Source organism: Platichthys flesus, chromosome 8, assembly GCF_949316205.1.
Source record: "Platichthys flesus chromosome 8, fPlaFle2.1, whole genome shotgun sequence".
Lineage (NCBI taxonomy): Eukaryota > Metazoa > Chordata > Actinopteri > Pleuronectiformes > Pleuronectidae > Platichthys > Platichthys flesus.
Window position 1 is genome coordinate 1468370 of NC_084952.1, and position 23775 is coordinate 1492144.

General features: G+C 40.9%; 1 protein-coding gene across 3 annotated transcripts; it reads right to left on the minus strand.

Annotated features, from left to right (window-relative positions):
• Nucleotides 1–10528, minus strand: slc25a48 (solute carrier family 25 member 48). 3 transcript variants are annotated; one of them, XM_062393097.1, is made up of 7 exons: nucleotides 10339–10526; nucleotides 8934–8977; nucleotides 8659–8730; nucleotides 7330–7582; nucleotides 5986–6273; nucleotides 3056–3183; nucleotides 1–1807 (listed from the first exon to the last, which is right to left on the minus strand). In XM_062393097.1, the coding sequence occupies exons 1-7, from the start codon at nucleotides 10391–10393 to the stop codon at nucleotides 1703–1705; spliced, it is 945 nt and encodes a 314-aa protein (XP_062249081.1). In that variant the 5' UTR covers nucleotides 10394–10526; the 3' UTR covers nucleotides 1–1702. The 3 variants fall into 3 exon arrangements, 2 of the variants coding, with proteins under 2 accessions (XP_062249081.1, XP_062249082.1); XR_009921677.1 differs by lacking the exon at nucleotides 1–1807 and adding an exon at nucleotides 3929–4747 and having other exon boundaries at nucleotides 3054–3183; nucleotides 10339–10528; XM_062393098.1 differs by lacking the exons at nucleotides 1–1807; nucleotides 3056–3183 and adding an exon at nucleotides 3482–4747 and having other exon boundaries at nucleotides 10339–10528.
• Between the last annotated feature and the right edge of the window lie 13247 nt (nucleotides 10529–23775).

The following is a 23775-nucleotide window of genomic DNA, read 5'->3' on the forward strand; positions in this document are numbered from 1 at the left end:
GGACTTCAGAAGCTTTATTTATGTACAATAAGACACGTCTGGTTCCACAACAGCTGGAATGGCAGTTCACATATTTACAAGTATTTACATGACAAGGAAACAATTAAAAATATCACTTTTAAGGCAGAGGCTACGTTATGATTCAGGGTATTCTCTCCAAAATGAGAAATATCCGCTGTGTGCAGAGATCTGGAGGATCAGTAGCTTCAGGATGCAGATCAATAAGTCTTAAAATATAAAACAACACTTTCTGGTGCAGTAAAATCTAAACACAACCTTTAATGTTAAGGCTTAAAAATCGTGAAAGTAATTATTATTTTAGGTATCGATGCTACGAGCCTGGTTAGATGTTATTGATTGAATATTTGTGCTGCAGAATAGAAAAGCAATAATATAAAGCTTTGCATTAACGGCTCATTGTGATTATTGTGAGTATTGTGAAAAAAAGCTCATGTTAAAGTGGCGTCAACTTGTAAACTAGCTTTTCTTAATATAAGAAACACACAAATATAATATTACACACATGTGGACGGCAGACTCACACAGAACATTTTTCAATGTGAATTTGATTCTAGCTTTAAAACAATTATTCTAAAACTCAAATTAAATTAATTGAATTGAATATTTAGAACAGAATCGAATAAAAACAAACTCAACACTAAGAAAATATATTAAATTTAGATTCACAGCTTTGTGATGAAAATGTCACAATCCTCTTTCCTTAAAATCTTTAAACTCATGAAGTCGTATTTCTCCATCTCGCTGAGGTCAAAGTGCAAAGATCCTTTCTTCACGAGTCTCACATTCAGATTAAAAACATTGATTTGGAGATTTGCAGGTCGAGAGATGATCTGTTGTCAGAACTCAAACATCAAAATCATAAAGAAAAACATGTTCTTTGGTGAAACTGATAAAAACAAAGAAATCCTCAACTCGTCCCTTAAATACGAGATTAATGAGATTATTATTCGCTTCATTAAGCTAAATGTTTACCATTTAATAAACTGCTGGCTCTGTCTGTTTGGATTAACAGAGTTCAGGCCCCCTGGTGGCCAGCGCCTCCCCTGCAGCCTGAACCTGGGGACAGTCTGTGGGTCTGAGGACACGAGTGTAAGAAGAGACAGTCACATGACTGGAGGTGGATGTTTCAAATTCCAACTGAGACGTACACGATGCTGGTTTCTAGTCAACACAGATAATCAAATGTAATGTTTTATATTTGCTGCTGAAGATAAATGTTAATATTCAAAGTTTGAAAGCTTCATCCTGACTTATTAGAAATAAGAGAATTCAGCTGTTTGACTTCAGATTCACCTCAACAGATTAAAACGTCTTTTAATAGTGTCTGACTCTGTTTAACTAAATGCCCGACTCAGACTCTTCTGTCTTTAATAACTAATATTAGATCTCATATCATATTTTCTTTCACTTTCACTCAGAGTCTCTGCTGCAGACGATCGCCTCCCACTTTGAAAACCTCTTGACTAAATAAGACGCAGCATCAATGAACCTGTCGTCGAGGGACAAGAAGAGACTGAATCTCACTCTTTCATTAATTCACCCTAAAGTCCTCAAAGTCTTCACATCTGCTCAAACTTAACTCCAGACCCCAGAGCAGCAGAATGTGAGCTGCTGTCAATGTCTTGTCTCAGAGCTGCGGAGGTTCCTGCAGCTCTGGAGAGCGGATTGAGGTTCCTCTGTCCTAGAGGCTCCTGAAGAACTGCAGGGAGAGCTCGTAGGTCAGGAACATGGTGGCGCTCATCGGGAAGCCTCGGATGGCGTTGACCGACGCTCCACAGAAGAAAACCTGCACAAAAACACACTCTGATTAAATGTATGTTTTTATATTTCATTTCTAAATATGTCCTGATGGGTCTGTTTCACAGCTGAAGTCCTGTTTCTAAAAGTTCAGACACGACTGATTCACGAGTCGCCCTGTGAAACATGGCAGTGAGAGAATATCCAGTGTCTCAGGACCCAGGAACTAAATTTAAACGTTATTCATGTCATTGATTTTTTTTGCTGTAAAGACAAATCATATTATTTAAAAAGTTAAGTAAGTTCTCGACTCATTGATCTGTGACTGTCAGGTGACCGGAGTCGACCAGTTCCCTTCCACAGAAACACACAGACTCTGGTATTGATGATTATTTCCAGTCTGGTGGTTTCAGGTCATTTTCTGACCTTTGACCCGATGAACTCGTGACACTTGGCTGCAGCTTTGTTTGTTTTAGGCCAAGTTGTGATTCAACACCTGACGTGAAGTGGTGACATGTTTATATCAAATCTTCAGATGACATCTGAATGGTTTCAGCTCAATAACTGATAATTTAATATTGTTTTCTCTCCATTCACATTCCTCTGATTAACCAGCATCTTTCTGCTCAGCGTCCATCAGGAGTCAGTTTCTCATGCTGTGTATCTGGATGTGAAGCTGTTTTCTGTCCGTGTTGAAATTCGAGTCCTGACAGAACGGGCTCGTCTGAACGCTGCGTTTTGATTCGACGACAGAATCACGGCCGTACGAGACAAGTTTGATTTCTGAGAACTGACTCGTCCGGGTTGCACATGTATTTAAGGGGTCTCGCTTCTGAAGGATTAAACATCTGTTCAGCAGCTGATACAGTTTCTCTGCTGCGGACCTTCCTGCAGGGCTTCTCATTATTTGTAAATTGTCAACACTTCTGATATTAAGTAAAGATAAAGTTTTATTTCCTGTACGTGTTGGGACGTGGCCCACATCTGCTATAAAACCCTGATGAAGCCTCACACATCTGATATAAATGTATTTAAGACATTACAGCACTTGTATTGTAATTTAATTTGCCTAATTGTAGAAATAATAAATAATTTTACTTTATAATAAATGAACCTGAAGCTACTAGTTAGGTTGAATTTTTCATCAGATATTTGAAGTTTTCCTCGGTTTAATACTTTACTTATAACGCCTGGAACCTTTGTCCTCAAAGTGTGAAACTGCAAAACACCAGTGAGTGTAATATTCACTATATATATATATATAATATAATAATATGTATATAAAAGGTTTGCTGACCCGTATTCCCTCCGTCCTGTAGCTGTGGACGATGCAGTGTACGATTCCCCTGTACTTCCTCTGCAGGTCGGCCTGCAGGCGGCTCTTCACCACGTCCGCCGGCGTGGCCGTGACCCAGGAGATGGACCCTGAGGAAGAGGAGGGCAACAGTTACTCTGTGTCAGGTGAGGCAAGGCACAGACATTTCCAGGGTTATGGGTCCAATTCCCTGCAGCTTGTTCGCTGCAAATCAGTGTCAAGACATTCAGCGAGCAGACAAAGGCAGATGGAGCAGAGAGGGGTCAAAGGTCAACTCAAGAGACGTCAGCTGAACCTGCTCCAACCCTCAAAAGAGACAGACGCCAAAACTAATGGTGCATTCAGGTGCTGCTTGTGAAATCTGAAAACTACCATCTCTGGTTGATTAGATTGGTTTGATTGTCTTGGAGTCAGAGCGGAAAACAGACAATGTGAAATAAGCACAACACAAAAAAACACAACTCAGATTTACTGACACTTCTTCATCATCAAAGATAAAGTGAAGTGGGCGATTAGAGAATAACTCTAAGCAGCTGAGTGAACTGAGATCAGTTCTGACTCAGGTGTCGGTTCCACGCTGGTCTAAGTTGTGGTTTTGTTCATATCTGCATCACTGAGAACGAACAACGACACACAGAGACGTTACATCCGTGCAAACCACCAAACAAACAACTTTAAACCACAAAAGAAAGATCATTAAATGAACTGGAACAAAATGAAGACCTAACTAGATGTATTAATATCACATTACACATCCTAGGCACTGCCTTCATGCATTCGACCAGGAGGGAGCAAACCCAGAGCTGCAAGAATCAAGTAAGTACAAACTACAAAGTTCATGTACGTGCAACTAACTTTTGTCTTTTTGTCTCTCGACATCACAGTAGACGGTGGTTTATTAGACATCATCTTCTTGTAGTCTGAAGAGTTGTGTCTTTAGCCTTCAGGGGAAGATGTGGAGACTTTCTTCTGTCATGACGTCGATGTGGAGATCAATCCACCAATCAGGAGCCAGGACAGCAAAGAGTCGTGATGTGGTTGAGTGACAGCTGTCCCTCGCAGTGAGGGAGCAGCCGATTGGCCGATGCAGAGCGGAGTGGGACAGGCTTGGGTGTAACGTTAAACGTTTGGATGTCGGTGGGATCCGATCCGGTAGTGTCTTGAAACAAATGCGGGCAGCCACTGGTAACCAGTGAAGAGAGAGTAGTGCGAGTTAACTAAGGTTGAAGACCAGTAGAGATGCTGCATTCTGGGAGTTGTAGTAGTCTAGCCGTGAGATTAGGGGCCACGATTATTATCAGAGGAAATATCACGGTTTTTTAAAGGTTTTCACGATTATTGATACTTTAGAAGCAAAAAGACACACAACAATCAAAATATATCTAATTAATAATTATAAATTTGTATTGTAAGCTATTTTATTTAGATGCCTTATTGTGGAAGGTTGTTCAGTGAATTTGTGTTTCCTGTCATTACAAGCAGTGTATCTGTTTGGGACTTTTATTGTGAAGGGTTCCGTGAGGCCTGGGTGGGGGCTACTGCAGAGTTGTTGATATAATGATAAAAAGGTCACGGGTCAGATGGGGATGTTCCCTGGAAGGAAAAGCTCGGTCTTGTCAAAGTTGATTTTCAGGTGATGTGTGGACATCCACTGAGACATGTTGATGCTTCTACCTGAGTTTCAGACCGGGGGAAAAGAGAGAATTAATTGGGTATAAAGAAGCCATGTGAGTGAACGACAGAGCCGAGGGAGTAGGTGTGCAGAGAGAAGAGGAGGGGACCCAGGACGGAACCCTGAGGGACCCCAGGAGCGAGAGGACAAGGTTCTGACACGGATCCGCTCCAAGTTACGTTCGACCTTTGAGATAAGATGAGAGCAGCGCCTGAGACATCCAGATCCTGAAGGGAGGAAGTAAGGATCCGGTGTTCACCGTGTCAAACACAGAAGAGAGGTGTAGACGGATGAGGACAGAGGACAGAGGACAGAGAGGCAGCTCAGAGACAGCCAGGAGGACAGTCTGTGTTGAGTGGACTTGAACCCAGAGGATCAGGATCAAGCAGGTTGTATTAAAGACTTTTAAAGCACTGTGGAAAACATGCATTAGTTTTCTGGACATATCGAAAAAAGGCTTCAAGTATTTACCTGCTAAACTGAAAATCAACATCAACACAGGATCAAACTGTTTCTCCACACACAGCTCTCATTCACTCACACTGAAACATGGTCGGCTGTAAGTAGACACACACACACAGACACACGCACACACACACACACTTACATGAGTTCACATGTATTTATATCACGACCGGTCAATAAAAACAGATGTGTGAGTAAAGAGGCTGCAGCAGGAAGCAGCTACATGGAGAAGTGTGTGATCACGATGATGAAACGTGCAGTCGTATGTTAAGCAAAATAAATAAGTGTATAAATATTAAGCAAATACACTGTTTACTTTTTATTTCAACAGGTCTTGAATCCAGATTTTTGTTTCATTTCCGGACTAGCAACCAACTTTCCTGTCAGTGTGTCGTCAGTAGGATGTAATTACCATTTAATTTAATTTAAAGATGTAATAACTAATGATTTATCCTGTAATATCAGCATAGAAATACGTGATATTTGATGTATCTGCATTTAAAGTATTTAAAAGATGTAATAACTGTTTATATAATCTGTATAATCAATTTGTAAAAGATCTATATGTATTTATCCTGAAAATTTCCGACAAGACAAAATTAGGTTATCCTGATTTTAAAATCTGAATAAAATAAATAATAACTATTAATTCTTCCTGTGAAATAGTTTTTAATGCCTACTATGTATTTGAATGCCCTTCTACTCAGTACTTGTCCGTCATTACTCAATCTAAATTAAACTCAACCCAGTAATCACAGAATAAACTGTACTTTACCTGCCAGTCCTCCAGCGAGCATGATGGAACAAGGATGAGGACTTGACGTAGCATCCGGCTTCAACAGGTTGCAGAAGATGGTGTATGGAATGAAGTAGAGTGTGTATCCAGGGACGTCCCTCAGGATCATGGCCCCAGCCCCCCGGTACAGGCCCTGGAGGCCCTCGCTCTGCAGGATGCTGCCCACACAGTGGAGGGGCCCTCGGTACAGCGTCTGGCTGGGGAGGTTGACCGAGCGCAGAGGGATGTTGGAGCCGCTCGACACGTTTCCAGCGAGATTCAAGTTCTCTGAAGAAAAAGAACAAGATGAGGAGGTCAGTGCTTTAACCTCTGATGTCTTACTTAGTGTGTTTCTGTTACCTCTGTGAATCACATTCAGATTCATCAAATCATAAAGCTGCAGATGCATCACTCACTAAAAGCACCTTCAAACATTTCATTGACACAATAAACGTTATGGCACTGTGCTAAAAATCTTTAATTCAAGTATAAACCTGATCCACGTCATCACATCATGACGGGGGTGGGGGGGGGGGGGTGAGCTCGAACAACACCATAAACAAATGTGAAGCATATAAAAGCTTCATGCGTCACAACATTAAACTTCTGACCTCGGTTTTAGTGGTTTATTGTTTAACTGAGAGATTAAACACAAGTCAACCAGAAATATAACCTCAACCAGATACTGACCAGTAACCAGAGCTTCCATCTTTTATAAGTTTGCTGATCATTTTCTCAAATAATCCATTTAAAGTCTAATAAAATGTAAAAAAAAACATGAAAACTTGAACTCCACTTTGACATTGGACTGAATCAGTTCATCTCTGAGTCTATGTGAACATTTGAACTAAGTTTGACAGGATTCTCTTGAGGCGTTTTAGAGATAACATGTTCACAAGGCAAAACAATCTGTGACCTTGACTTGTGACCATCAAAGTCAAATAAATTCATCCTCGAGTTTGTTCCAAATTTGAAGATATTCCATGAAGCGCTCTTGAGATATCGTGTTCAAAATCAGCCCTGACGACGACAGGACACATCAACATGTCATCACGATCTGAATATTATAATATTTTATACACATTTATTTATCCTTAATTTCATATTCCTGTTTTCTAAGCATCAGAGAAACAACGACTGATCTTTCTTGAGCTTTCTAAGGAAAATTAAAAACACGTTTTTTTTTGGTGCTACAGAGTGGGTGTGAGTGGGCGTCGCCCTGTTTGCCTCACAGCTGTTTATCTGCAGCTGTTTTCCTGAGAAGCAGAAAATAACTTTTCAGCTTCAGAATCTTCCTCCTTCTTTCTGCTGCTCAATAGAAAAACCCAACGAGCCCTGATTTACCTGCGAGAACCGTCTGCGTCTGCATCTGCAGCCGGATCTTCACCAGATCCACCGGCGCCCCGATGCCCACGGACATCAGGCCTGTCAGCATGCTGGCCGCGGTCAGGTCCAGCATGCTGCACGGATGGCGCCCGTCCCCGTAGCGGAACTTGCTGATGAGTCTCTGCGTGTTGCTGAAGAAGCCGAACACGGCCGAGTTGTAGAAGGTGATGCTGGCCAGCGGGAAGGACATGCCCTTAAAGAACCCCGTGAGCTGAGGAACACAGAGGAAACATGTGACACTCAGAGAAGCTTTCCAAGTGGTGGAAGAAAACCAACAGTTTGAAATCTCACACTGTAGCGGGATTTTAATCCTGCGCCAAAAACACTCAGAATGACAAATGAGTGTGGTGGGGGGGGGGATGCTGCCAAATATGTCATGTGACCAGGGCTGTCAGGGTCCGTCCCACACTGTAAATCATGAATCATTCGGAGCAGATGAGTTTTCAGCCTGTTGCTCAATTCCCTCAGTTTCATTTTGCAGAATTCTGCTGCAGAACTCGACAGCGTTCAGATTTACTGTCACTGGGAATCGACCCAACGCAGCTGAGCCCATTCACATCGGATTCCTGAAGAGAAACTGAGGCAGCAGAACAAACAACTAAATCAAGTCACAGTGTGAACAACAACAAGCCACTAATTACAAGTAATTCTCTCTTATATATTGTCTGGGCCTCAGGAAACTGGTCATTATACGTTTGGGCCTGTAAAGTTATTTTGCACTAAACTGTAAAGCAGAAAGTTACAGTCGAGCTCTATCTCCACTAATTCAATCAACATGCACCAAACTACACACACTCATGAATATCACTGCACAAAATATGTCCCTGTCCTTAACTACTTTTTAACAACTACGAAAAACTAGTTTTCTATAAAAACTGCAAAAACGGGGGCGGGGGGGGGGGGGGGGGGGGGTGCAGAACCTCCTCTGCGGACGTAACAAGGATTAAAGCCTCAAGTCAAACGCGACTGATTCTGATAAGATAAAGATGGACGACACATCTCTGCTCCCGACCACGATCCAGAAGTAAAGACCGACTGTACAGACGCTGCAGCTAGAGTCTGTTTGGTTCCATCCCATCTGCTAACATGGAGGAGGCAGGGTTGTCATTCTGCAGCCGGCCACCAGGGGGCGAGCGAGACACCTTGGCGTCACTTTAGGCAGCCGTCATGTCGTCCATCTTTATACCCGTTGGATACAGAATGTCTGCGATGCTTTAAGCGTCTTTGAGAGCTTTGAAAAGCGCTTTATAAATGTGAAGGATTATTATAATCATTATTATTCTTTACCGTTTCCTTCCTGTAGATGGTGAGGATGCAGTGCAGCATGTTCCTGTAGCCCGTCCCCGCCTGCAGCCGCGTCTGAACAGAGAGAACGACCGAAACACAACAACAGTTAAAGTCAATAGAAAACACCTTCTGGTAGAAGGACCATTTCCATTTAAAGATTTGCAGCTGCACATCAACCCAGTTGTGAAAAGACAATGAGTCTCGATTGAATCCAGGTGTTTGTTGGTTTATATAACAACAAGATGGCTTAATTAAAAATCCTGAATCTCAAATACCTTGACGGTGTCCAGCGGATGACCGACCACCACACTGGAAGCTCCTGCAGCCGAAGAACAGAGGACCAGGACATCGAGGAAGAGAAGGACAGAAAGAAAAAGTCAAACTCAGAGTCACTCTCCTCCCTTTGCGTCTCTTCATATCTTCCACTGATTCCATCTATTTCGAGTTTTCAAGGAGCTTTTCATTAACTTTACATTCAGAAGCATTAAACACTGGTCGTGTCCTTGCTGAGATAAAACTGGGAGCAATTAAGCAGCAGACTGGTTAAACTGGGGCAACCGTGAATGAGCGTGCACTTCAACCTGCTGTTCCTGCTGCTCTCTGTGCATTGTGTGTTTTCCTCACTCAACCACACACAACACATGGCAACACACAGCAAAACAAACAAAGCAAACAGTTTCCCGACTGAAAGTCCAGATAAAAGAGTCCACAACCAATAATGTTGTGTTTATTTTGTCGATAAACACAACATTATTGTTGTCGGGCTCATGACGGCAGCCAATGCAGATTTTGTTTTGTTTTGATTTAGTTCTGAATAGTTTTTCACTTTCTTTATAAAATGGTTTCTGACTTTTTGGATGTATTAGCTCTACTGATTAAGATTCTAGTTACGATTGTTGAGCGAAGCATTTTCAAACACAATAAAAAAGTGTATTTTCCCATAAAGACTTTTCATATTGTGCCATTTTAATATAAATACATATATAAAAACAAAACAAAACAATCTTCAACAATAGTTTGTATCATTTAGATTTCCAGTTGAGTGAAACCATCACAAAACATCTTCTCTTCACTTAATTGAATTAAAAATTCTTCTGTTCTGAGGAACATGACATTTTTTTAGACTAATCTTTAAGAGTTTCTGCTTCTTCTGGATTCAAGTTTTATTTATGAACTGAACGAACCGCATGTTCTTCAGTGTGAAGGAGCCGAGTCCCACTTTGTTTGTTTATGCAACAAAACAAGATGCACAGAAACAGCGCCCCTAGCGGCCACAGCACATGCAGCCTGTATTCCACTTTTTAAAAATGTCTTTTCTCACTGGAATTCAATTTGCCACATCATCACAAAATCTGCATCGACTGACAGTGCGTGAGCGTGTGCATGTGATAAGAAACACCGGAAGTGAGAACACAGAAGGGGGGGGGGGGGGGGCGCTCCATTGTGTACACTGGAGCTGCATGTACGAGGGGCTGCAGGAGCAAAACCCCCTGAGCTGCAGATTCAGTGTGTGTGTGCGTGTGGGTGCGCGCGTGTGTGTTCACTGGTTTTTATTTCAATCAGAGAAACATGAGGAGGCAGCTAAATGGAACGACCCCCCCCCCCCCCCCCCCCCCCCCCACAGTCTATCCCCAGACCTCCTGGAATCTGTCTAAAGATAAAAGAATCCGATCCGCTCACCTCCGATCCATCCCGCGATGAAGTCCTCCACCTGGAAACCTTTGGAGCTCTGCATGTTCAACTCAGAGCGAGGTCATCGGTGAGAAAAGAAACGCTCCTCGCTTTCCCCTCAGACGAAACAAACACTCGTTCAGACCCGCTGCGGAGGAAAAGTGATGATAACGATGTGAGAGAAGAAGAAGAAGAAGAAGAGGAGGAAAAATAATAGGCTCCACAGCAGGTTGGCACCAGAGAGCCAATCAGAGCAGAGCTTCATTCTGAGGGGACAGTCCTCCTGACCAATCAGGAGTCGGTTGAGCAGCCTATAGACACGCAGCCATGGAAATGAGCCATGAGGACGAGAAGTGAAAAACACTGAGAGGCGACGTCAACCCACTGACGATAATAATCACAACAATATTAATAATAATAATAATCACAATACTCAAAATAACAGTAACAAGAACAATCGTAATGAATATAAACATCATAATAACAATGATAATAATAATCATAATAAACATGATAGTAACAATAATGAAAATGAGCAAAACATAATAATGATCACGAGAACAACCACAACAATCATAACAATAATAATCATAATAACTTTACATAGCACTTTTTAAAACAGCTGAGAGGACAAATAAAAGCAACAAAACAAAACATCTAAGTCCAGAAGCAACACAACACAACAACAATTCAAATCAAACACTTTTTAGTATGTTTTACTATGTTTCTTTATTGTTTCCTATCATGTTGAACTCTGGTGTTTGACCGATTGCACTTTAAGGTTATTGCTCTTGTCTTTAAATGTTTGTATGTGTAAAAACATCCTGAGACAATTACAGATCTGTTAATATGGTCATAACAAAGTTTTATATTTCAGAAAATATCGATAACCATCGTAATGAATGTCACATTATTATGATCGTTTCTTTTGAGTTTAATACGAATAAACTCACAGCTGCTCAAAGAAACTGGAGATGTTTGGATGTATTTGTTCCTTTCAGGTTCCCGGACTCTGCGTATGGACCAATCCTGAGTACTGATCTGAAACCAGTTCATTTACATCCAGAACGTCTCCCAGTAGCTTTAAACCTCCACGAGACCCAACGGTACCTTCATGAAACCTCGTGTAAACTCACTGAATCCAGATCTTTCTTTGGATCAAATTACACAGACTTATAGATATGAGTCTGTTAAACATGTCTGACTCTGACTGGATGTTAAGATTCACACATTTAATCATTTGATAAATCCTCCCTGACTGGAACCACATCCCTCCACCACACTGTGTGGAATAAATACATTCTGATTCTGATTCTGATTCTGATTCTGATTCTGAAATCTGTCGAGAAGCTTTTCAGGAAATCTTCTGACTCTGAGACGACATCTGCTCGAAATCTGAGACACGAGCAGCTTTGCTTCAGGAACAGGAAGAGACGTCCTGTTCTTTAAGAAACTGAATACACGAGAACACTGGGGGAGTTCCTGCTCATGTGACTTTTCACCACAGACAAAGATTGAAACATTTAATTTTAAATATGAGAGTGAGAAGGAGAAAACGTTCCCACTCCTTTTTTCCGATGGGGACATCGGTCATGAGCTTTTCAGCCTTTTGAACTATAACTGAAACACTATCGACTCCACCTCTGAGGTCGGAGCTTTGGTCAAGGACAGCAGCTGGCTTCTGATAGTCCGAGTAATACTTAACGTATAATACCTAAACCAGAGGAGGACACACACACACACACACACACACACACACACACACACACACACACACACACACACACACACACACACACTAGGGAAGCAAATAAACAGAAAAAAAACGGAGGTTCAATCCAGAAAACTGAGACTGAAGCCAGAGGAGATTTGGGGACAAGATTCATTTTACAAAGCTTTGATATTTCAAACTTCATGATAAATGTCATGAGGAGAGCACTGGACGAGCGGATCGTCGACGGTTCAATCCCCTGCTGCTCCAGTCCACCTGTCAATGTGTCCTTGGGCAACACACCAAACCCCAAACTGCTGCTGCAGTTATATTTGAAACTCAGACATGAAACTGATCTGCATCTTCTCAGACTTCTCGTCTCTGACCCTGGAAACAAAAACCTGCTCCAAAAAGTAATGAGTTCTTCCAGGATCCAAACCAATCCTTCCTCCAAGTTTCAATAAAACTGATTCAGTACTTTTAGAATCATACGGGGAGAGCGTGGCCTTGGGGATAGAGCAGGTGCTCTGCAACAAGAAGGTTGCTGGTTAGAATCCCACTCTTTCCCATCTGCATGCCTAAGTGTCCGTGGCAAGATACTGAACCCCTAAATGGCCCCTCATAAATGTTGAGTGTACTAAAAATGTAAGTCGCTTTGGACAAAAGCGTCAGCTAAATGAAATGTAATTTAATGTAATCCTGCGAATAAACAAGCAAACACAAACCAAAGAGAAGCTCAATCAATTATTATCAGGTAGACACAAACAGCTGCCATGTTGGATTTCTTATAAACGTGTTCTTCTCTGTTGGGACCTGGAAGTTCTTTCTCCTTATTTCTGTATCTCACCACACGGAGAAGAACTCTGATAATAAATCACTGGAGCTCTCACCTCCACAGAGCAAGATTCATATTCTCTGAGAAATCAATGAAAAAGTCAGATTTCACAACAGCAGAGTTTCACGTGTTCTCCACGGACTCACAACCTCCACCGAGTGTTACAGGAACCTGTTGACTTTGTGTAATCTTGTGACAAACAAAAAACAAACAGACGCACAGCGGTGAAGACACAACCTCCTCCATCAGCCGGGAGGTCAAAGTTCACGACTCTGGAGCTCGTTTCGTAAAATGACACAAATACGTCCTCACACTATGTTTGTATGTGACCTTTGACCTCTGTTAGACCTGAAAACCTCCCGCTCAGCCTTAATATCTTGTGTCTCTTTCATTTCCCACTGAGATCACTGATCTGAGATCAGCCAGGATCTCCATTAACCCTGCGACTGCAGGTCGGGTCCGATGTCAACAAATCGGACCCGAGTCAGTAACGACTCACAGGGACAGACACATGATACAGAAACACTATGAGATGCATCGTCAGCACACACACACACACACACACACACAAACACACACAGACACACACACACCAAATGTGACTCGCCCTGTCTATAGATATGTAGGTCCCGTTATTTTTCTTTTTGTATTTACTCTTTTAGATTTAGTAAACCTCAACCTGTTTGATATTTGCTTTTATAAATAAATGATTAACACAAGATAGTAATTTAATACTTTATTCATGTTTTTAAAAGACTTAAAAGATGAATTGTATTGATCTATTTTCAGTGCTGTGAAAGGCGCCTTTAATACATTTTATTACTATTATTATTATGAATGTTGCTGTCTGGCATCTCAGCCTGTGACTTAAGACTATCTGTACATTTAAGTTTTCAAGTGTTTCATGTTGTTATTCACCTTTTATCTGAATATTGACATTTTGAGATTATTAAAATAGTTTCATGTTTGAATATGTTGCTTTGTTCCTTGCAGCTTTAACACAGACTGGATATGTTTGTGTTGTTTACAGAGATGTGAGATCAGATACATGCATGAAATCATGAATCAGATATTTGCACTTTTGTGTAAAATAATAAACATGTTTATTTCTGCCCATAGACATGAACAGAAACAAGAAGAAGAAGTGTTTTGTTTTGTTATTAATCAGAATAAACTGAAATTGAAATATAGTCATTTGAACAAATTAACAAAAAATATTATATTACTTTGAATTTGTTTTTTCAGTGACTTCATCTCTTATTCAGTAATTTATCATGGAATTTTTTAAATAAACAATAATTTTTATGTATTTGTGTTCAGCCTGAGAATGATGCAGAAAGTTTAAAACACATACAACTTTACTATATATCATTTTGTGGAATTAATAACATGACATTTAAACTCTGTGGACAATATAATAATCTAAACACAAGAGACCAACGCACATGTTGTCAGTGCACATATGCCACACACCTCTTCTCTACAAAAAGAGGGCACATGTTGTTTATGTGTCTGACATGTGTCTGACTCCTGATTGGTCGGCTCAGACATATGTGGTTGACATGTATGTAGCGTGTGGAGTTTACCCACAATGCAAATCACAGGGATGATGAAAACAAGTGACTGTGGATTTTCTATCTTTAGGTCTTTGTGATAAAATGTGAATACGACAGACGTTCACAAGGACACACAGGAAACTGTAATAAAACACAATCATCACACAATTTAACGACACAAAAAGGTCAAGTGTGCAGGGAAGTTGATAATAAAACCAACTAAGAGAAAAGTTTATTATTTTTTATGTGTTTCCTTTAATTTAATTCACACAATGATCAACAGAAAACTGACGTCTTCAGGCCAAAGTGTGAGGCAGATTTGATCATACAGCAACAGTTGAAATGCTCAATATCACAATATGTATTTAGTCCAGCTATTAGTTATGATTAACTGAGTGAGAGATAAGAATAAACTTCTGTTTGGCCGTCAGGTTGGAAATATGGAGTAAAGTGTGTTGACCTGCAGGATGCTGGTGATGCAGCAGTGAGATCTGAGTTCTACCTGAGGTCAGTAACACAAACCTGCAGCCGGGATGGTTCTTCATGAGATATGAATCAAACTGAAGAACCAGAATTCATAGAACATGACAAATAATAACTCCAAAATATGCATTAGAGTAAAAATGCTTATTTGTGTCCCATTTCATTTTCTCCTGTCCTTTTGTTGGTTGTTTTGTTTGTTTGAAACTAAGATTTCAAAACAAATGTAAGACGGATTTCCACAAAATAGAGAAAGGATTCATGTTAATAATAATAATAATAATAATAATGATAATAATAATAATAATAATAATAATAATAACTTACTGACAAGGTTCTTCACAAACTGAAGTGAACAACAGGAAACAATTAAAAGGAGTTTTAATTTTGAAAGGTAAATAGAAATATTGATGTGTTATTATTGTACTGAATTGTATTTTGTGTAAAGATAAACCAGGTATTGCATATTACGTTGTTCTTATTTTGTCTCTGTACTGAGAGTTTCAACTTAATCATTGTGTATTTATTTGAAAACCCACATTTTATTCTCTATATTTACCTTATTATCATCTTTATATTTGCTGCTATGAAGCTTCTCTGCAAAGTTTCTTTTACATGATTATATTTATAGAACCACAGTAACGATAAAAAAATCTTCAGGCTTAAATCAAAGATTTCTGTTTAGAATTTCAAGAAGAATTTAAGTATCTGAGCTCTGGAGGTAAAACCAGTCGATTACTGGGTCAGTTGGGAGTCGGAGAAATCTCCCAACAAGACAGGGACTGAACTCAGGACGCTCCTCGGGGCCTGTAAAGATAACGAGGTGGTGACCCGACACGAGAGGATCACGAGACCTTGAAACCTCCTCCTGAAATCTCCTCTTTATATCTCACAGAGAATTAAAAAGAGCTGATCTTCTCCAGGCGACACTTTGAATTTCAAGGAAACCATCAGTGAGGAGGGGGAAGGGGTCAAAGGTCATGGGGGGGGGGGACTGGTCAATATAAAGATAAAGCTTCATGTCAAACAGAAAGAGAGAAAGAAAGAAAGAATAACTAACCACACAACAGAGCATCACCCGTGTATCGCCAGCAGGGGGCAGAACCAGTTCACGGTTGACTTCCAGTGGGACCAGCGCTTCCACCTCTGCTCGGCCTTTTCAATGTCACACTTTCAATTACCGACGACCTTTCCTCTTCGCGTGGCAGCATTCATGTCACGGAACGCGTGATTCCAATGGAATTCTTAAAGCAGCCCAGTAAATATACCTGACCTGAGTCCAGTGAACACAAACACACACACACACACACACACACACACATACACACACAGACACACACTAACAGACACACACTGGGACCATGGCTCAGATCCAAAAGGTCTCCCCCTCCTCTGTGTTTGTGGCTTCATGCGTTCACACCGTGTTTAGAATACCAACAATGTTCAGACTCTACAGAAACGACTCGGTGGATGAAAGACGCTCTGTTCCCTTGGTTCTCAACATGTGACATCAAAGGGATGCGTCGCCTATACACGTCAGAAACATGTGTGTTAACTTCATCAATATATGTGTTGTTATCTTTATCTTCGTGGAGGACGTTGTGTTCTTGAAACATGGTGGAGGGATGTGTGACTTGGCTCAGGGAGGAGATCTGAACCTTTGGAGAGGATTCGATTAAAGGAGCTGATCCAACAATTTATTCTGTCATTTGCTTCAATAAAGACTTTTTCCTGAATGTGAAGAAAATAAATATTGGAGTGAAGTTGATTTAAATTTGGGTTTAATTGAATCTAAGGCGACGGTTGTTTCTTGGCAGAGGTGAACATGCACTTTATTAAGTGTCTTTCTATTTGTGAATGTTTTACTTTGCTGAATAGATACTGGATTAGAGGCACAGTGCATTTATTAGTAAAGTACCTTCCAGAGAGCACATATCTCTGTTGATTGGCCACTTGATCACCATATTGAAAATATGCATGTATTGAATTATTGTGTCATATGTACAGAGAATTGTTTGCTGTGGAAACGAGGGAAACATCTTGAGCTGAGATGAGTCAGTGGGACCTTGACACTGCAGATCCGCTCCATCATCACAAAACCCCAAACATCTCAAATCCAAACATATCCAAGATATCATGGTGTCCTCAGCCATTAATTAACCTTCTAAATGAACTCTGCAGTTTGTGTGTAATCCTGCAGACAGACACACAAACCGAGGAGATTTCTGACGTACACAACAATGTTAAATAACAGCTGTACATAAAAACAATGAAGCATTTGAGTTTCAGGTTCAGTCTTTATCTTGTTTTCAGAAGACAAACAAACAGGTTCCAGGTCTGTACATGTTGTCTTTGTCCCCCCCCCCCCCCCCACACACAGACAGTGGACTTGAAACTCTGCAGGTTGACTCGCGTTCACAAAACGATCGTGTTACAAAATTCTCAACAACAAAAGTGTTGTTGACAGAAACATCCAGAGTGAGGAGGAAGATTGGACAGAAATATGAATAATTCATTTAAAGATATGAAGGCTTCAATAAAACCAAATTATTTATAATGACATTGATTTAATCTGAGTCGTTGCAGTTCGATTTGTTTTAAATGAAACTTCTTTCAGTCTCTCAACTGTGTGTTTGTGCACAGAAAAACTGCTTCTAACATCTATATACATTACTGTACATGTAAACAGTACATCCTATCCTGATTGCCCCCTAGTGGCTGCTTTCAGTGTAGGCCATAAACCCCACCTCCTCCATGTTAGCAGACGAGACACGGATCAAACTAAAAAGTTAAAGCACACGTCAAATAACCAAAAACTGCTAAACTGATTTCCAGGACCTTTTGTGGAAACGTAGGACGAGACCTGAGGAAGATCTTTATAAATTATGTAGTGGATCCAGATCATTAAATGGAATTAATATTTTACTTCCTGAAAGTGGAGACAAGTCATTCATCTACATTTACAGTCAGTGGAGGAAGCTCATTGTAATAATAATTTACATTTGATCAATATTTACATCAGCGGATGAAGACTCAAATTTAATTTCACTTTGCTAAATAAATTCAGCACCGACTCCTCTCCGACCGAACTGAAACAGGAAAAAGCTTTTTTCATGAATCCCATTAACATCTTGTTGAGTCTCTGCAGAGCCGGACCCGAAAGGAGGCGCAGGCTTATGGCCGTGAGGCGTCTGCATGACAAGGAGAGAAATAGGTTTTAATGAGCTGCAGTCCTGAGGCGACACGGTCAATTCTCTTATTTGAGGCCACGGCCGCGAGACTTTAACAACACACAGAAACCAAGAAGTGAATTCTGTCGTGAAAACAGAAAATCAATCAAATAGCTGATCATGTCCCACAACAGGTGCAGAATGTGGTGTTTAAAATGTTTTATTATGATTTATTATGGTTATTTGTGGAGTCTTTAAAGTTGAGCTGCTGGTCACAAGGTCAACAAGACGATGATTCATCCTCTGGAGAACATGAATCTCCATGAATCATCAACAGGCAGAGAAAAGCTCTAAAAGAATCTGTCAGTTTCAAACATTTATATTCTGTTAAAACTTTGTCTGTAAAAGCCAAACTACTTAAACTGTCAAAAAGTCATATTGTGTTGATTTAACTTTCTAGTTCTCAGGAGCATGTTGTGGCCAGATGAAGGTCAATGGTCAACACACTCAAATAATACTGAGAAGGTTGTGTTGTCACTGGCGTTTGTTTGTTAGTCTGTCTGCACGAATTCTCAGAAAACGGATTCCACAAAATGTTGCTTTGATATTTTGGAAAAGGGCTGACCCAAGAATTTCTCAGGGGTGAAATCGGACGTTAACCTCGACGAATGCAAAACTCAAACAAGAAAAGGAAACGAAAGTGTTTTGGTCCCGGCTCAATGTATCTTTATCAAACTGATTTTGTAAATCAACTTATTTTCATCTATTCTATTTGTTTATAAGTTACCCTCAGATGTTTTGTTTTTTGTTTGTGCTTCGTCAGTATTTTAACCTTAGTAGCTGCAGACATTCTTCGTTTATTTCATTTAAATTGTTACAATATTTCACATCTGTACATTGTATATCATATGTAAATATAATTATATATATATCAATATATTTGTTTAGGTTTCTTATTTGCGTTCCTGATTCTTTTGGTTCCTACCTGTCTGATGTTTCTTGGGGGGACAGTTAAGAAGGGGACACTGGACTGTCCACTCGTGACGCTGATAATTAATGAGACAGTGACAAGCTGGATTTTTTAATCAACGAATAATGAATGATGGTTTCATTAATATTCATATTTTTTAATTACTTCATATTTGTTGTTATAGCCTGAACCCCGGAGGCTGAACCACGGAGACTAATGGAGCGCTCCTAAAGAGAGCGCCGACCTCTGCGACCTGGAACTGAGGCCGTGTGGAGGGACGCATGAGAGATGGCAGGTCAAAGGTCAAACCGTGAGAGAAGAGAAGATTTAAACCTGTGGCTTTCTGCTCTGTCAGCTTGTCACAGAAAATCCCTTATTATTATTTATTGATTTGAATTCAACACATTTTTACAATTTTGTGAGATGAACTTTCACAAGTTTGAACTAAAAGAAACTGAAAATCTCATAATTTAGTTCAATTTGCACGACACATTTACAGATTGTTTTTACATGTCTACAAGTCTTATGATGCACAAACGCCCGACACACACAATATTGCTAATGGCCTGTTATCGCTGAAAATGTCTTCAGTATTTAACGTGAACCAGATGTGTGCAGCTGCTGCAGGTGAGCGACGGATCACGGGAGCGGATGATGGACCAGAAACAAATGAAATGTGTTGTTGACGTTGTGGGACTTTGGCAGGTTCCTCGTTACGGTGACAGAAATGTTGTGTTGGCGACAACATGTTTTATTTGTGTTTGCTGCAGCACATGAGACATAAACAAACATTACCTACAGCAGACGGGCTCTAGAGATCAGATCGTGTTCTGTGGAGGATGTGAATCCTGGCAAAGGGAAGTAGAACCTCAGACCTATGATAAATGAAGTTTAAAATAAATGAAGCCACAACATTCAGGACTCAGACGTTGTTCTCGTGTGGGGGGGGGGGGGGGGGGGGGGGTTATGTTGTGAAGGAGCTGAACCTGATGTATTGTGATATTGTTTTGAAACACACTAAGCTCTTATGTGTTTAAGCTGCTGTTGATATGATCCGGGCCTCAGGTCGTTTATCACATTTTACGACTCGTCCACGCTCCAAAGACCCGAGTTGATTATCTGCCGACGCACAGCGGAACGTGCCGCGCTGCGTGAGACACACAAATACATTTAAATGTGTTGTGATCCTCAGTCATGTGTGATGGCTTAATAATGATGTATGTGGCGTGTTGTGCTGCAGCAGCGCCGACTGCATCCCACCGCTGTCGGCTCCCGAACATGGGCCATCAGCCGCAGAACACACGTGTGTGCACGCGTGTGCACGTCTCGGCTCCGAGCCGCTGGTGTGTGCGTGTGCGGTGGTTTGTGGTCGGGCTGCCGGACGTCGCCCGGCACGCAGCCACAGATCCTCACGTGAGCTCCACTCTCCAATCTGTGTCCTCAAACTGAATCTTTAATGATCTGTGAGCAGAGGCCTTATCTATATTTCATCCGTTTGATGTCGCGGCTACGTCAGTTTCATTGTTTTTTGTTGCCCAAACAACAGCCAGGAGGTGCAGGAGGCCACAGAAAGCAAACACTGCCCCCTGGGGGCCCCTTCTGGTCATTGTTTAGATTAGATTAGATTCAACCTGATTGTCATTGCACAGTAGAAGTACATATACACAGTAGAAGTACATATACAACGAAATGCAGTCTAGCATCTAACTGGAAGTGCAAAAAAAAGGCAGTTAAAGCTCAGAGTATTGTGCACAGTGGAGTAGGAAAAAAAATAGGAAGTACAGTTAGAAATATAAATGGAATATGAAGAGGTAAGGCATGATATAAGAATGATGAATACACTATGAGCAGGATAAATATAAATATGAATACACTATAGGTGTGATAATACAGTAGTAGAAAAAAATAATAACTCTAGTGCAAATGTACAAATGTTCAAATGTGCAAATGTTCAGTGATTTCATTTGTGACAAGACCCAACACGCGTCTGCCTGGGAACTCAAAGCTTTTCTCAATATAACTGGAGGTTTATTGTGTTATCTGTTAGGTCTGATCGCCCCCTGGTGGCTGGCCCCTACACCCGTTCCCCTCCATGTTAACAGATGGGACATAAAGAAAAGTAAAAGTGAAATTGAACGTCAAATCAATGTTCCTCAAAGAGGGGTCATGGGGTTAAGTCAATTCAACGGTGAATGAAAATAACACCAGATCTGAACCTTCTGTGATTTCCAGAGCAGCTGGATTTCCATCCACAGATCGTCCCTGAACTTCCAGATAATGTGTCTGTTTAAATCCTCTGAGTGGAAGTTAACTGGGAGTTTTATCACTGCTCCACTGGGAGCTGCTGCTGTTTATAACCTTAAATCTCAACACACCAGCTGATGAACGTGTTTTCTCTCAATTAGTAACTTCTCTAAATAAGTCGAGGTCGACAGCGTCGGAGGTTTATGAGCCTCGGGTGAGTTTCTTCAGAGAAGAGCTGATGAAACTGCTTCTTCTCTCCGACTGATCATTAACTCCACACAGAGGAAACCTGATGGCTGCTTCACTGCATGTAAACAAATATAGAAACCAGAGGGCACATATTTCTGCCAAAGTCCCAATGAAACCACATTTAATATAAATGACAACACAACAACAATAATAATACGAATATTAGACTTTTATATATTGTGTCTTTTGAAACCGCCTCTCAGCGATGGAGCCTCACGATGACTGAGGGTGTGATCACACCTTCAGCGATGATGAGGAGCAGGAGAGAAGATGATTCTGATGATTTCAGCGAAGGCGTCGACACGTTGTGATGATTTCAAAGACGTCAAAGTCGTCGCTGCAGGAGATCGTTCATCAAACGAGCACCAAACAGTGTTTGACACCAAAGGCCTTATGGGTAATCCCTCAGTAGTTTCATGTAGGATTAATCCTGAAGCTCCGAAGACGTTTGTCACATCTGTCAGAGCGAAGAGGAGGAAGAACGTCTGAATGAAAACTGGTGAATAACAATATATTACACGTTTAACTTCTATTCTCTATTCAACCTTCAGCTTCATTTACTACAACAAACACGGATCAGGTCAAAGGTCAAAGGTAAGAAGAGAAGCTGTCCTAGGTTGAGTTTCATTTAGATTTGTCCTTGGTTTTCCAGGTGTTTTCCTTGTGTCTCCTCGTCTCTGTCCTTCCTCCATCGGCCGGACGTCCAGACGGTGAAATCTGAGGCTCAGTGTTAATGCTTTAAATGTTTTTTTACGATTAAATGCTGCGTTAAGTGAATTGATCAGGAAGAAGAAGCGTAAACTAAAATTTGAAGCTGTCGTTGAAGTCGTTGGACAAGTTTTAATTGTGTGTGTGTGTGTGTTTGCGCTACTGTAGTTCTGAAACATTTTTACACAATCCCCTAGTTTATGCATGAGTGTGTGCACGTGTGTGAATTTATATTTGGTTTTAAATTATATTCATCCACAACTTAATACAGATAGTCCACGTGTGTCTGTGTGTGCATCAGATTTTGTTTATAGTTTACGTTAGGTCTGTGTGTGTGTTGGTTGCTTTTTTGTGTCTGTGTGTTGGTTGCTTGTTTGTGTGTGTGTGTGTGTGTGTGTGTGTGTGTGTGTGTGTGTGTGTGTGTGATGTGCTTACGTAACACAAGGTTGCTGCAGCAGCCCACAGCAGGTTGTTGGATGGTGAACATCCTTAATGTGGAGTGACAGTGGTAAAAGAGAATGGGCTGCTTTTCCTGTGGCGTGTGTGTGTGTGTGTGTGTGTGTGTTGTGTTGTTTGGGTTAATGTGTTGACTGTGAATTTGGCTGCGAGCTCGGAGCCTTTTTGATGAGCAGAGAAGAAAAAGGAAGTGGAACAAAGTTTGGTTTTTGCCACTCGAGCAGTTTGTTTGTGCTTCAAAAGATTAAAAGTGGAGAAAACAGGAAACTTCTGAAAACATTGTTTAAACCGAGCGGAGCCGGAAACCGACGAGAAGCTGGAGGAATAATAAACAGGGTTAGGGTTAGGACACTTGTGTTGTTGGTGAAGAGAGAGAGACGCTGTCAGGATGAGTCCTAATCAGATACTGTGATGGTGTCGAGATTCAGCATGAATGAAGGTTTGTTCTGTAGTTAAATCAAACCAATAATAATAATCAAATCATTTGATTATCAGAACGGGCTGAGGCTGATTCCTGATTGGTCAAACCCGTGTATCAGTGGGACCATCATCACTTCTGCACAGACTCTGACTCCAAGTGACATCACTGGCACAAGATGGCGGCTCCTGTGTCCAGAATATTTTAGTTACGTTCCTGGAGAGTGGGAGAAGGTGGACATGGTTCATCTTCACTACAAATCAAGTTTGTATATATACATGTATTTATAAAGACGTCTCATCACGTGTTTATTTCCTCAGGTAAGATGGAGGTGGAGGCAGACGTGATGACCTATACTGCAGCCAGCCACCAGGAGGTGATCAAAAGGCTCTGGCTTCACTTTTGGAAGGTGTCACATCGTCCATCTTTATTCAGTCGATGGTGCAGACAATGATCCAGACGGTTGTCGCAGGTAGAAGATCATTTATCTTTTCATCTTCCTGCAGATTCAGACGAACGGTAACAATCATAAAACACAGAAAATGCAAATTGTATTTTGGTTTAAAGCTTAAATTCTGAACGAGAGAATGAAAACCAGGAAGACAACAAAAAAAGAGAGTCGTCCATAACCCGAACGGTCTTAAACACA

Bases quoted from the DNA above. Each gene is read 5' to 3' on its own strand.
- slc25a48 (XM_062393097.1), bottom strand. From the start codon at position 10,393: ATGCAGAGCTCCAAAGGTTTCCAGGTGGAGGACTTCATCGCGGGATGG. The intron at 7,583-8,658 runs GTAAAGAATAAT...TGTGTTCCTCAG, and splicing joins CCATCTACAGGAAGGAAACG to CTCACGGGGTTCTTTAAGGG. The intron at 1,808-3,055 runs GTCAGCAAACCT...GTTTTTGTGCAG, and splicing joins ACAGGACGGAGGGAATACGG to GTTTTCTTCTGTGGAGCGTC.